The sequence below is a fragment of the Zootermopsis nevadensis genome, unplaced genomic scaffold, assembly GCF_977971745.1.
Source record: "Zootermopsis nevadensis isolate Lab colony 2312 unplaced genomic scaffold, Znev_1.0 Znev_ptg000030l, whole genome shotgun sequence".
In the NCBI taxonomy this organism is placed as follows: domain Eukaryota; kingdom Metazoa; phylum Arthropoda; class Insecta; order Blattodea; family Termopsidae; genus Zootermopsis; species Zootermopsis nevadensis.
Window position 1 is genome coordinate 21,836,563 of NW_028259162.1, and position 15,485 is coordinate 21,852,047.

The window sequence follows — 15,485 nt, forward strand, 5'->3', positions numbered from 1 at the left end:
CATGCCTTGCCTATCTCGTCCTCCGTGATTTGGTAGTGCGAAGACTAGTCATTATGCCATTTCCTCCTCGAAATATTCCACAGTCCGCGTTCTTTCCTCTCGGTTGACATTTGAACTGTGCCCTGTGTCGGCCACTCACGCATGCGCGCAGCTGGCGGGCTAATCTGTGCTATTGAATCAGTCAAAGCAAATAAAACGTGGCAGTGCACGGACTCAAATGGCAATGAAAATAATTTAAATGGAATCAGAGCTGTAAAATTGTATTACTTAACACCATTAAGCAATTAGAACTTAACTGCGAAGCACGGTGCCACTGGCTACAGTCAGGACCGGACGACGAATGGATTGCATCGGTCGGCACACGGAATCAGAGAAGCTCTGAGACAGGCCTTTTGGAACACACAGCAATCATGCCAGCACGTAAGAGGGTGGTTTCTTAGTGATAGGATGCCGTAAACGAACCGGGGTTCCTCTGTCTGGCTGTGGACTGGATGATCGGAACTTGAACACCTCCCAGCCTCCTGGCCAATGGTTACGGCGGGTAAATCGACCGAGACGTAAAGCTGACGACTCACCCCCCATCTAGCGCCGAGGTTAAGAACGAGTAGGAGCTTTACCGCCTCTCCCCCTAAGGGTCATCATGGCGTGTAACGGGACTGATTTACTTTCAGGATTTATATACAGTCGTGTAGTTACCATATGGACTTGAAGGGTTAATCCCCTTAGGAAATTTTCTTAGTAGATTTCAATGCAAAGGTGGGGAAGGAAGATGTTTTCATCCCGACAGTTGGGAGTAAGGGTTTTTAATGATAATGGTGCTGGAGTATCAACATTTGCAATAGCGAAAACTCCATTTGTTGACATTACATTCCTACATCGCTTAATTCATGAGCACTAGGATGTGTCCTGGTAAGAAAACATAATCAGGCTAATCGCGCCTTGACAAATTGAAGACGACAATCGAGTGTACTTGACGTCCGATCTCTTAGGGGTGGGGGGTGGGGGGTGATGCTAACTGTGATAGTGACCGATGTTGTATAACTTACAGGGAGAGGTTATCGGTAGAATGCAAATGAGATGTACAAAAGTTTTTATGTACAGAGATTTGATATCAGGAAGCTAAATGGAGCAGACGTTAAGGAACAGGCTTGAAACTTTGGTAAACGTAGATGATGATGTGGACGTCAACGGAGTTTGGGAGAATATTGGAATGGCCGTAAAAATTTCAGCCACAGAAAGGACATTACGAGTTAAAGCGTCACGAATCACGGTCTGACGAATGACGTTCAAAATTATTGATAGGAGGAAGATGGGTAAATATCGGTCGTTGCAGAATCGAAGCCGAATGTATGAAGAATATTAAGTCGCGAAGTTGGCACAACTTTCAGGACCAAAGAAAGGAAATTTCTGAAAAGCAAAATCAATGAGCTCGAGACAAGCAGCAAGGACCTTCCGGGTTGTTGCGCCGTGTGACCTGGCAGAAGTTCACCGACGTTCCCATCATCAGGACAAAATGTAAGCATGAAGGCAATAAACACCTCTGAAACGTCGGAAGACTTCTACTTGACAACATCCCAGAAGACAGCCATTTCCATACTCGAAGCAGCGATAACTTGAAATCTCATTTATTAATTTTATATTTTACAAGAAATACCAGAACAGTTTAAAGACTGTATTATACTTATTAAAACTTACTTATTCATTCATTCAGTGCACTAACAATCTAGGTTTATCACTGTTGTCAGCCATATTCAGAAGTCTTTCAGACATTTTTATGTCATGAATGACTGCTTATGTAGATGTAATCGATCGGCTACTAATCAGCATTTCCACATTCAGCACAATTGGATTACAATGGGACAGTACATCATCTATTCAGAGACTTCAAGAGAGCGTATGATTAAGTTTCTGTACGACATTCTTATTGAGTTTGCAAAGCCCATGAAACTAGTTAAGCATTTCAAAATGTGCTTAAACGAAGCCCATAGTAAAGTCCGTACAGGTAACCACTTGTCTGACACTTTCCTATTCATAACAATCTAAAACAAGGAGCTGCTTTATCGCCATTGCTTTTTAATTCTCTTTTAGAATACGCAATTAAGAAGGACTTACATGTTACACGTCGGATTCTGGTATGTATCGATGATGTTATTTATTGAGTGAAACACAGAAGGTCCATTAGACGATAGTAGGGACGTTTATCAGGAAGTTAATTCAGATAACTCTCAACACGGAACATGAAGCAGGCTTTGATGATAGTTGACATAGCCCGCTAATGCACGGAATACCAGTTTCCCCATAAGGCCTTGTGATTTTCATACTGGCGAGGAAATAATGTCGGTAATCAGGAAAACGTTTTAATTAATGTACAATTTTCTCATCTGGATTTTAAAGAGATAATAAAAGCATGTATTAGCAGCGAGCTTGTAGTTCTGGTCGGCTGCGTAGGTTTTAATTAAATTAAAATTTAAAAAAACGGAGAATGAAAAAGTAACGAAGAAATTAATAAAGCTGACAAATGAAGAAGCAGTAGAACGAATGAAGAACAGACGACGAAAAGAAATATAAAGGACAGATGACATGGATAAGTTAAAATGAAACAAAATAAATTATCTCATTAATCGGTACAACTTCTTAGTCTCTTGAATGAGTCACATTACAAAGAGAATGGACGTGCAGTGGACTGCGGAGTAGGTCAGCTGGAATATCTGATTTCGGGACTCAATCAGGAGAACACACGGAGACACTAGGGCGAGCAAATAGTTAACAGTCAACGGAAAACAAACTAAATGAATTGCAGGACAGCCAGCGCTTTGTTTGTCGGCGTCGTGCGTCGACGCAAATGTTTGCTGCGGGGTAGAGACCGCGCGCCGGTTGGGGGCCTAGTTTTTTTTTGGGGGGGGGGTCTGTGGGCTCCAGTGCACCCTGAATGACGGCGATGAATCCGCTGACGCACGGGGTGCCATAATCGACTTTTTCTCGCAGGTGGTTACCAGTGCTTCGGAGGAAACTGCTACCCTCTTCGCCAGGGTATATGAGTGCGCGGTGACGTAACCCGGCTCACAGCCTCGAGTCTCGCAACATTCATTGCCATATTGACGCTTTCCACGTTGCGTTATTAGACTGGGGAGAAATAGTTAGCTTTTGTGGAACCTTGGGGTTCATTATATTAATCAGAATAACCTAGGGTACAACTCCATTCTCAGCCAGTTGAATCCAATCAACACTCTCTCATAGGACTGGTCTACAGGCTGGACGACCAGGGTTCGAATCCCGCCCGAAGCAGACCGGCTGCGAGCCGTGCAACCTCGATGTGGGCTCCTCCCACGGGGTTAAAGCGGCCGGCCTGAAGCTCACGACTGAGCTGAGGTTAAGAATGCATGGATGTGGGCTCCTCCGTCCCATGGCGTGGTGCTTAATTAAGCACAGATGCAAGTTCACTCAACTGCTCCTCTCCGACGCCGTCTTTCGACTAAAACAGTGTATAGGTACATGTATCAGTAATCTGTATGCATGCTACATGCTCAACCATCTTCACTTCGATCTCATTAGCCTAAGTATTTATTTTATTATTTAGTGTTCTGTCTGACGACAGGTCCATATGAACAGGATCCTTCCATCCTTTTCTCGGACTGGGACCTGTTCATATACGTTCTTGGCAGATGATCCAGAAGTGGTTTGCCATTGCCTTCTTCTGTGTGTGAATGGAGTAATTGTTGGGATGCCACGGAGGAAAACTCCGTGTTGCCTAGACCACGGCCTTGCCCAACACAAGTTATAAATTCGGGCACCGCCGGGAATCGAACCCGAGACCCCAGGATTACAAGGCCAGCGTTCTAACCGCTAGACCACCGTGGCTAGCCCAAGTATATGAGATGAAAATTACAAAAATTACAATCTTCTCGTGGCATCTTGTATGAGTCACCATCAACCCCCTGAACAAAGTCTTTAATTTGCTGAATAACATAGCATAGGCCTACGTAACCAGCGGCCAATTACACAAAGTCAACACGTGGTTTTGACCGAGCACGTAGTAATTCAGCAGTTTAGGTAATTTATAGGCTAATAGGCCTTCCTGGTAAGCGTTTGATATTGGAGCACCTGGACATGATTTGACCGAACTGATTGATCTATGTGGACGTCTGGGTTTCTGTTTTTTTAAAATTATTCCAATTCTTCCTAAACAAATTGGCACATTGCCGTCCCAGACAACCAAAACCGCTTCGGTTGGCTCACGTTTTCCTGTTAGACACCTCACACAGCTTCTTAAACACACAGACGTATTAAACGCTGACTGCTGGTTCATTTGTTTTTCGTTAACTGACTCTTGACAAGAGGGAATATTCAGAAAGGCCCTTGAATTTGCTACATTACACTGTCAGTGTATGTAATGTAAACAGAATACATCGAAATTCCCCTTCGCCTATTAATTTCAGAGGAACCGTTTATAAAACAGAACGTTTTATTATCTTAATCAAATACAGACATTCAATTTAAAATTAGGTGTACTATTAACTAACACCACTAATGCAGTGCCTGTTAGCATGGAGGGTATTGTGCTGGGCGTCTGACAGATGAAATTTATTTTATTCTTGTAAGTAACTTTAAAATCTTCGGACATGTAACATCAAACTTTCCCACAATCTCCATGTTCTAATTCTTGACCTTGGAAATCTGCTTAATATTGAATTTATAAGCACGTGTATATATCCCCCTACCAAATAATTTGATTCCCCTACTTGGGTGATCAGCCGTGTGAAAATGGACTTGTAGAGCTGGGATCTGACGTTTAAGAAATTCTCGATTAATGCTGCATGTTCTTGAAACATCTACATCACTAGTTCCATCGTCCGCCATGTTGGTATTACCGTTTATAAGGAATTAAAGTTCGCTGGAATCTCCAAATACCAAATTTAATAAATATCCGTCCAGCTGTTCTCGTCGCAGCGTTGAAACATGTGAACAGGGAGATTCACTTAGGGCCCCGCGCCCATGGCGCATTGATATAGGAGACACTGATCTACATAACATGTAGTTCTTGTAGGTACAGGTAAGGGAACTAGTTTGTTATATTGTTTGTGGATTGGATTCATCTGGCTTAGAATAACAGACACCAGATTTCTTGACTATCTGAGCGTTCTTCAGCTTTGCCTCAAGAACCACTTTGTCACACGTGTGTACTTGTTAAATTCCTATTATCATGCGTTGACTTTCGGGGGGTGGGGGGGGGGCTGAATCAGGAAGGAATTCATCGCAAAACTCTGCATTCTTAAGAGCAGTGTGGATGACTGGTTCCTTCCGACTGTGCACGAGCTGATAATGACAATTCGTATAATTTAAACTCGCTCTATCTGTTGGATGATTCAAAACTGTCGCGAAATTTCCGTGCAAAGAATGAAATTCATAGCAGTTCATTTGAGGTTTTGTGGACTATTATCACAGCCTTCAGATAATTCGTATTCCTATCACGACGATAAAATATTAGTGAAAACAAAAAACGCACTTTGAGGTGCTGAAAAGGTTTTGGTTAGAAAAGCCTATTATTTGTGCATGGAGTAATCTGATAACAGTTTTTGTGGTCGCTGGGAGGTAAAGCTTTCGCTCGCCAGAGGTCAGCAGTGCTTTGTCAGCAGTAATGGCGTGGAATAGAACCTCCTCGCCTTCACAGAAGACGGGTGTAAGTCACGTGAACAAAAATATAAACAGAGGAAAACAATTTTTTTTTACCAAGTTAAGTCACTTTTGAGAGTGTCATTACATAGACAATAAATATAACATTGCTACAGAAATTAACAAATCAAAATGCATAATACAAACTGACATCGGTTGCCATATTCTTATGTATTCCCTGGATAGCTACATTTAAGAACAAACTTTAATAAACTGTTTGAAATTACGTAAATGCAGATTGTAAACACTACAAAAATTAAACTGTCAATATGACAAAGCAACACACTCTTCACTCCTAGAACAAAATAAAAATAGGTGTACGTCTGTCACACAAATAAGCTAAGTTTTGTCGCAGAACAAGAGAACAAAGGAACAAAATTATTCAAAAGCCAGCTGTCATCCTGACAATATTTGAAAGGGTAAGGCGTTTTATAAAGACAGCTAATCTGTTCGTGCAAATACATCATCTCTGACAAAGCAGCTGCTCACAGTAACCATTACAAATGGAGCCACAAACAATGAAAGATTTTCGTAGAAAACTTAATGGCAGTACGTACTATCCAAAGGCAAACTCGACTGTTGTTAGCGACTGTACCGCAGGACAGTAATCAAAGACTTGCGGGTATCGAACTCATAAATGCAACACCAAACACACTGATGATAGTTTCATAAAAATTATTTACGAATTCGCGGTGTTGGAGCAATTTTGTTACAGGCTATTTTAAAATGGTTCCTAAATTCTGTTTTCATTTTTTGGGCTGAATTCTTAATTTTTCTAAACTTCTAATTTTATTTACGATCTAATAGTTCATAAGCTGCATTTCTCCTCGAATGATGTAAAACCATAGTGTACATACAAACATAGACGCACATTCCATAGAAACAAAAGTTAGTCGAGACTGACTCTAGGATTTAGAATAAATCGTAAAATATAAAACATGCAAATGATTAAGATTTAAAATGTTAATTATGTTTTACAAACGACAAAAGCATAGAATGAAAATATTATATTAAAATGTTTCACTAAATCTACTGCGATACAGCAGACATTTAAGTACAACCACCCCTAAAACGAACTGTCCTCTTCGATGTGTGTATTCAGGCATCTTTTCAATGTTACGTTAAATGATACTTTTCTACCCGAAATAGTTTTGAGACTAGTAGTATATTACTCAAGATTTTGATGCCATTATAGTGACCAAGTCTCCGAAAACTTTAAAGGTTGGCAATTGATCTATGAGGGTGGTTTTTATTTGTCTTAAACATTCAGCGTTATTTGTGATAAAGTTCGTTAATGAAAATGAATTTAATTAATTAAAATATATATTCACAAGGAATAAGTAAAATTTCTAGTTGCTTAAACAGGCTTTTACACGAATTTCTTAGTTTCAAACCGGCCATAATTCTATTGATTTTCTTCTGTGAAGTAAATACCCTTTTGCTCTTAGATAAATCACCCCAAAAAATATTTCACAGATCATTATACACTGAAAGTAGGCACAGAAGATTTATTTAAGTGTGTCAGCACTGACAACATAAAATATTGATCTCATCTAACTGCATAACATGCCTCGCTTAACTTCGGCATCATTTTATCAATATAATACTTCCGATTCAGGTGGTTATAAATTTTTAGATAAAGGACTTTTATATCTGCAGACAGTTTTGTATATTTTACGTGATATCCAGTACAAAATTAGTATCTTACGTGTTTTAAACCTAGATCATTTATCTGTCATGTTCTTAAGAAAGAGTCCATTAGCTAGTTACTTCATTAATTTAAAACACACCACGCCAGTAGAAATTGTTATGGTTAGGTGTGCAGACAGCAGTGGTATGTTGATAAATGGTTAAGTACGTTTTTATTGTCTTCCAGAAGACGAATTGTTACTCTCGAATGTCGCTCAGTGACAACGCAGGCAAGCCGTACAGTCTGATTCGAAATAAATGAACGGGACTTAATGAATTAGACCAGAAACATCACAGGCCTACATAACGTGTGCAGCAGTTCGTTTGCTGGCCGCTACTGCGCTGATATCGCTCCCAGCAGGTAACCCACCTGTAAACAAAGCTTATGTCTCGATCTCATTACAGATTCCTAATTGTAATCATGTCAGTTACGTTGAATAAAACATGAATTTTAGAAAGCCCCCGCCCGCGTTAATCGGCTTTCGCTGCGTGGCAAGAAGTCGGTGATCAGGGGAATAAACAGAAGACCCAAGGCCCAGGAAGGGTTTTTCAGGGTTGACAAGGCAATGGAATTACTCCTTCCTTCTGACATCACGAGTTAAGCCGTCTGGCTTCTTACACTTGAATTAACCCATCGTTCGGGCACCCACGGAATCCCAGGTCTGAAGCAGAGTAGGATACCTCGAATGAGGAACAATACAAAACCATTACAAAGACGAAATGGTCAATGCTATTTAAGGAAACAGTTCCTGTAGGAAACATATCGATGCAAAGTGAATGGTTAATGGTTACCAAAGCGGTTGCAGGGCTTTAAATGGTTCACGGACATATTCGTGTGTGTGATTGTACTATGACTAAACCACAAAGTAGCCCCACACTGAAATACAGAATATTACGTGAATATTGGAGTCCCTCAGGGTTCAAATTATGAAGCCTTGTCATACCGACAGGAATTGAAGTCTCACGGCATTAAAGTACATTACTGACAGGACCATTTCCATCACTTAGAACGAAAACAAAAGTAGACCGAGGTCCGTACTGCGAAGAATCGGTGACGAGCGGCCTGCAAAGCGACTAATCAAAATTAAAAAAATCCGATTCTCATTCACAATTAAATATGACAGGAGATAAAAAAAACAAGAAATCCAGACCGACGCTACCATTAAATCGTTGAAAATACTAAAGTTAGACGAACCATCATCGCAAGAAATACATGAAAACTCCTCGCTCGCTCGCTAGCTCGTGCTATGGGCCGATAACTGGTGAGCTGAAAAGCAGATTACTGTTGAACGCATTAGATGTAGGGATAATGGATTTGCAAGGGCAGTATTTTTTTTACCAAGTGCGTTGTAATGGAAACACAAAATTAATTATTGGGCAGCTCCAAAGCTGGGAGCAGTATCATGTACCAGGGCTGATTGGGCTAATGTGAGGCCAAGGAAGTGTTCCAGAAATCCTTCACGTGTCTTGAATTGTGACTAAGAAGTCTTAAGATGAGAAAAAATGTTCTCTCACCCTCACAGAGACGTATCAGCTGTGTAATGCACTTGGCAAATTGGACATGACGTGGTGAGGTTCGTAATGATTACACATCATCGTTAGGGAGACAGGAATCGATGGAGCGAACTGGATGCAGCTGGCTCAGGATAGAGTCCGGTGACGAACTTTCGGGTTCCATGAAGAAAGAAAGTCAGGGTGATTAAGTCAATGAGAATGAGATGGGCGGGGCATGTAGCACGCATGGATGGGACAAGAGGTGTGCACCGGGAAGCCTGAGGGGAAGAGACCTCTGGGGAGACCTAGACGTAGATGGGAGGATAATATCAGGCGGGATCTATGGGAGATAGGAGTTGAAGGAGACTGGATTTTGTTGGTCCAGGACAGGGTCCGGTGGAGGGCTTTGGTTAGTTCGGTGATGAACCTTCGGGTTCCGTAGTTACACTTGTTTTAGTCATGGTTCACTGTAGGTCTGAACGTTGCTGTAACAGATCATCTGTAAGAATGTGTGTATAGCCGGAACGCGTGTGACGTCATAAGAATTATGCAGTTCTGAGGAAGAGCCTGGATGTATTCACATCACTTGCTTACAGGCGGGCTCTTTTAGTTTCAGTGGGTGAGCAGTGCCCGAGATAAAGACCCGACCCGCAAAATGCCCGTGATGACACGGGGAACGTTTTTCGTCGCCTGCTTTATTTGGTTTGATTGAAACATCAAGATCATGGCGGTAAAATTATCACGTGCTAGGACATTCTCAGCGAGTGTTACAAAGTTTAGACGACCCGTCCCTCCGGGGTACAAATCTCTCGCTGCACCATTCAGTGTCCCAGTGCTCGCACACATACCACTTCAGACTGCAGAAGTATTCGGGAAACATTCGAAGGGTCTCTCGTTTTCGATCAACACAGGTGACACCACGTGACTCTCGTTAGACAAGGTTAGGTTAGGTTCCTGCTAATCGCGTAAAATGCGAGTGACATAGTAATCACAATTATGATATTAAACTGGTGCCAGAATGCTTCGGTATGTGCACCATATTCCCCAAATAAGCCCGCAGAAGGGTCAACGCACGAAACATATTTTAAAATTTAGAACCGTCTAACCTACCACGGCTTTCCTTAGACCCTTCATACATTTATTCATACCGCGCCTCACTGTTCGCTGTGTTAACTACTTTGAGTTGAAACATCGTCATGAAATAGTCCAAAGAATTAAGAAAGAATCGATATTAAGGGCGTGAATGTCTTGAATTCGAAATGCTTGCATTTATCAGCAGAGGCGCTGTAGTCGCCGTGCGTCTTTTGTCATTTTGAACTGCGATGACGGTCCGAGAGCTGTGCAGTAAACCGGATGGCAAATTGAGACCCTCCAGCATCTCTGTGTGAAGGACCCTACCCAATGGACCGTTCGGAATGCTGATGGAGATCCCATGTCATGTATGCGTGGAGAGAGACTCAGCTTCTCTCAAGTGCCTCTTCGTCAACGGGACGTCGCGTTGTGTCAGCGCGAGGGAACATGGCTTCACTCCGCTGGGCTGACACCAGCCACTGCACGACGCACTTCACGAGCAGAAGGGAATTAAGCAGAGAAACTAGGCACACGAGATACACCAGTAACAAGGAACAAGGGCGGACAAAGAGGAATTTTGGAATGAATAAACATTTCTGTTTGAAACGTAAGAATGCAGCGAGTCGATACACGAAACAAAGAGTTAAAATTTACAAGTGATAAGCAGCCCTTGTCGTCCGGTGGACACAAAACCGAACTCGTTCGGATATTTTCGTAGAAATTCTAAGAAATGTGGAGACGTTGACTCAGTCCCGTTCCAGTTTTGTTTTGGTTGAACTAGTGTTTGTGGGCTGTTCTTGTAGACCTGCCCTTACATCTTGCCCCACATAAATAGTCAGTAGATTTCAAACCTAGGGATTGGGAAGGCCACACATCTCTTTAAATAATACGATCACAGACGAATTCCTACGACATTTAAATCGTTTCATTCCAACTAAGTTGTGCTGTACTTCTGTAGCCATCAGTCGCGTTCGTAAAATTCAAGAGGACATTTTTCTATTGCAGTAAACAACCCTAGTCAGTGTTTCGAAAAATACAGACTCTATTGTACGACGGTGGAAATTTGCTCGCTTTTGTAATATACAATATTTACCTTAAAACGATAAATCTAACCCCCTTCCATATTTCCAGATATATTTTCCCATTTACTTATAATTTTATACAATTATTCTGCTACATTCGTCAATTGCAATAGTATAACTTCCTATTCTAAGTTACCACTTCATTGTTTCCGAAGATTGTAATGATGTATATACAGCATCTTCACCCTCGCTACAGAGAGGGCATTTTCCTTTCTCAGGTTCTTTCCAAATCTCTGTTTACAGAAAGCAGCGTTAAATCATGCCAAATCACTCCTTTCTATTTCTCTGTATGCGCCTCCCTTGCCAACTCTAACCTCACATCACAAGAAAATATTAATGACCTCTTTTCTCTTACATTTGCAGATCTGTCCTTTCATATCACTGCACCATTCTCGTCTGGACCATGCCAAATATACCCCATTCCTTAATCCTCCACCCAATTTTGTAGGACAAGGAATTTTCTCTTCGGAGAGTTCGAAGACGGCTGCCTTCTGGGTTGTAGCAGCGTGTAGTCAATTAGAAGTTTAGCAACGTTTCGGAGGTCCTTGCTACCTCCATCATCAGGTCGATGAGTACCGGCCGCCGTGAAAACCTCAGACCCGGCTTAGTAAAGTTTTATGGGGAGGCTACTCATCGGTGCATTCGGAGATTCGAAATCCTTAAATGCGTCCTTTAGTATTAATTACAATAGTTATATAAGCTTAAAGTGGCAACGATAAATGATGTATAGCGAGAACTTGCGTGTTGTCCAAAGAGTGTACATTTTCAGTCTTGTTTAAAATTCTGAGTGTCTTTCACCGTCTCGCTTTCGTGATCCATTTCCTGTTTTGGGTTCATGATGTTATTTAACATTGATAAAACAGTCTAAGGAGAGCAGATTTTTAAGAAAATACTTGGTTCGTGTACTCACAGATTATAATGAACCTCTGCCATGTTGATGCGCCACTTTAGGGCCATCCTGTAGGCCCACTCCGCCTCCTCGACGCGGCCCTGGGAACTCAACACGGACCCCAGGTTCCCGTAAGCTGGAACACAAAGACACACGTGAAGATAAGAAACTAGGATTAAAGCGTGAAACGAATTCTGGCAGACTGTCTCACGACCAAGTTCACACCGTCTGTCTGTCTGTCCTCATATCTGGTCCACATCCGGAGAGCTATCAACCACCAGCGAGTGTGCCCTGAAAACAGAAACAATCTTTCCCATCGAAAGTAGGCTGGCAGTCAATACAAGAGCTGAATGTCTACAGAGGAAGGATTCTTAGGGCGAGACAATGTCACTGCAGTCAATAACCATCTTTCGTCAATGGAGTATAAAATGAAAGTTCAAAAGACCAAAAATATTTAATGTAAAACCATCAGATGAGCGTAAATCAATATAGAATCTCTCGTGTTCAGTGGGCACTACACATCGTGAAAATATTTTGTACATTTTCTACAGCAAAGAAGAGACACTTTTACAGGAAAAAATGTTTGACCACAGGTGGTAAACTAGGAAAGTGAAGTGACACACAGATAACAAGACTGGAAAGCTCCATCATGTAAATACACAGACTTTCTAAATGTGTCCTTTGCGCCACTGTCTGTGTAACTTGTACGGCTACTGATAGATGGCAACACGGATAGTTCATATGACCATTGGTAGATTATGCGGTCGGCTGATCATCGCAGCAGACGGATAGGAGACATAGTTCACACGGCCGCTGATAGATGGCAGCATGGCTAGTTCGTTTAGAAACTGGTACATGGTAGCACGAAAGGCAAGGTTTTCGTTGAAGAGAATCATCATCTGGCCTCGCAGCTCTGAGCGTCCGTTACGTTAGTGTGTAGTAATATCCAATTACAAAACGCCTATACCAATTTTCATGAAAATCTGTTCAGCCGTTCTCGATTTGTATAGATTCAGGAGGACATCAGAGCAGTGACGTCAACTGTGGTAATGACATCATCTCAGGTGATCATCCTCCCAGATCACTACTTTGACCATCCGTCATGTTGGTATAACAAATTATTAGGAAAATAAGTGCGATTATGGACAACTTTCTCGAGAAAGAACAGAGATGGCATCACAACCTTTGCTGAAAAATGCGACATACGGACGGACAGTATGTACGAATAAGGTATTCTTAACTTGGAATTAAGCGTAAAGAACGCCTAAATTATGTTCCGTGGAATCATAGTTCTAAGGAAAGTACTGTCAAAGTTTCCACGAGAGAATACTGTCTAATGGCGGATTACCCCATTTTACAACGCCGGATTATGGATGCCAAGTGGATTCACAACGTGACAATGTATGTCGGTCTGCGTGCGCTTTCAGTACGCATGTGGCAGTTCCCTGGCGGAAACGACTAAAATTACTACAGAAGGACACTTCTCGCAATAAACTTTGCTGTTTCGAGCAAAGATTCAACAAAATTGGACTGGGAGCGCAGCGGCGTTGTATGGTAATTTACACATGAGCCCACAATGCTAATCCATGAGATAAATTACATTCCATTGTCAGATTACACATTTCAAAAGACTACACGTAACACCACTAGAATTGCAAGGCTCTATGATACTGCCTGCAACTCGTATTTAGATTATGTAGAACGACAGGTTTGTTAGATTTCTAGACGTGTTTCTATGAATCGTGTGTACTCATTACATATCAGTAAGCTGCGAGAGGAACTTACGTAACTTCTCAGCTGAAGGGAATGTTCGTCTATCATTCCGTCGACTGGCGAGGAAATTGATTTGTGGGGAAGTAGGATGAGACGTGGTGCTTCGGAACAGATAATCATCAACTGTTTTCACTTCCCAGCAAACTATTTCCTCGTGAGTATGGCACAAACACATTAACTTATCTTTCAGAGTGGTTGCATAACGTAAAGTCCGTCAGGACCATGTTTCTTCCTTTCATAAACGAAAAACATGGCCTCCTCCCCGCCAAAAGCGCGGATCCCGTCGCCATGTTGCGTTGCCAACTGAGTTATGACTGAACCATTTCCCTCCAGGCTAACGCTGACGCTACAGGAGGCAGAAGAATCAGTAGCGCTCCTAGCGGGGAAGCCGTTAACTTCTACTCCATTTCCTCGCTTTCTGTGTGGCAGCTCACTTTACAAATGGCGCATTCTCTCACCGACAGCTGGTTGCACCATCGCCTGACCTAGTTTCATTCAGAGGCGAGAGAGGGACGGTTGACAGAGGGAAAAGAATATCTTTGACGGAGCAGGCAGACTACAACGTTCATCGATATTCTACCATTTGCATTTTTGTACAAGAACGTAAGACTTAAATGGAGCGTGGCCTCGAACTAGTGGATGCTGGGCTTTTGTAACTGATATTCAGTTCCATGTAGCGGGGTCATTTTTATGACCGCGTCTCGGCTTTATTCCATTCGATTTTATCACATTCGCGTTTTGTAGATGCCTAGTAAGCACAGGTGACACGAATACAGTGGATAAACCAGAAAATAATCGAAATTTTATTAATTCTTTACAGCTCATAATTAATATTACCTGTAAATTTAAAACAAAATTATGATCTTCATGAAGACGTGAACGTTCATTTGGATTTCGGTGGCCCGTTTGTTTCAAATTAGAGAAATCATGGACTGAAGTTTAGTGAACTGGTTTACTGGACAAAATATTAAATTAATTAAAATCACACTTTACACATCCTCATATAAATATTACCACTATTCGGAGACGAATATTGACATGCATTGAAACAAACGGCCACTCGCTATTTCGCGGGCCACTGTAAGCTTTTATAAAACTCATTGACAAGTGATTATGCGCACATCCCCCATGTAGAGGCGAGGCTACACTAATTATGAAATTCGAAGTTCTTAAGGTCTTCCTTAGATTAGAATTAGGTTCATGTGACTGCCTGAAGCGAGACACACTCTTATAACATCAAACTGATGACGGGGAATGATTCACACTTATTCGGAAGTTTCTGGTTTTTTATACGTATCTGTTGTAATAAAACTAAACATTCTGCTTCTACAAAATTTAACTTTTCAAATGTTTGCACGCGTTAAAATATTTGTCCTGAGCTTGTGGACTCCCTTTCTGTTTAAATTTCCCTTCACGCATGCCCCTTCACAAAACTGGCATAGAAATATGTACTCTTGGGAAATAATGTAATAAACTTGGATGCTTATTGCTTCCTTGGGTCTGGAATTGTCATGAACAAACTAATGGCCCTCTGATGCTATAACCTAGTATTCACTACGGCAACTTCTAACATGAACTGAACAAAAACCTGTTATTTCCAAACACGTTCTGTACAAAGTGTGTTTTAGACTCAAGCTTTACTTTTATATTTTTAATTTTAAAAAAAATCACCCGCAGATATTGAACTTTTTTTCATTTTCAATATGACGTAATATTTCAGACACAAACAACAAGTTACCTGAAACTGTCTATTCGTGGAATGTTGCGCCGTGTATTCTGGCAGAACATGAGCGACGTTTCAGGGATGCTTAATGCCT

The 15,485-nt window shown here is 41.6% G+C and overlaps 1 protein-coding gene and 1 long non-coding RNA gene across 8 annotated transcripts in view; one reads left to right on the top strand and one right to left on the bottom strand.

Moving 5' to 3' along the window:
- LOC147872220 (uncharacterized) overlaps positions 1-15,485 on the top strand; it is a 94,554-nt gene that overhangs the window by 42,149 nt on the left and 36,920 nt on the right. The gene's annotated exons all lie outside the window — the stretch shown is intronic.
- LOC110836352 (protein O-mannosyl-transferase TMTC2) overlaps positions 1-15,485 on the bottom strand; it is a 745,449-nt gene that overhangs the window by 25,311 nt on the left and 704,653 nt on the right. For all 7 annotated transcript variants that reach the window (XM_087359005.1, XM_087359009.1, XM_087359004.1 and 4 more), the window contains one exon: positions 11,917-12,031. In XM_087359005.1, coding sequence (XP_087215131.1) covers positions 11,917-12,031 — 115 coding nt within the window. The remainder of the gene's footprint in view (positions 1-11,916; positions 12,032-15,485) is intronic.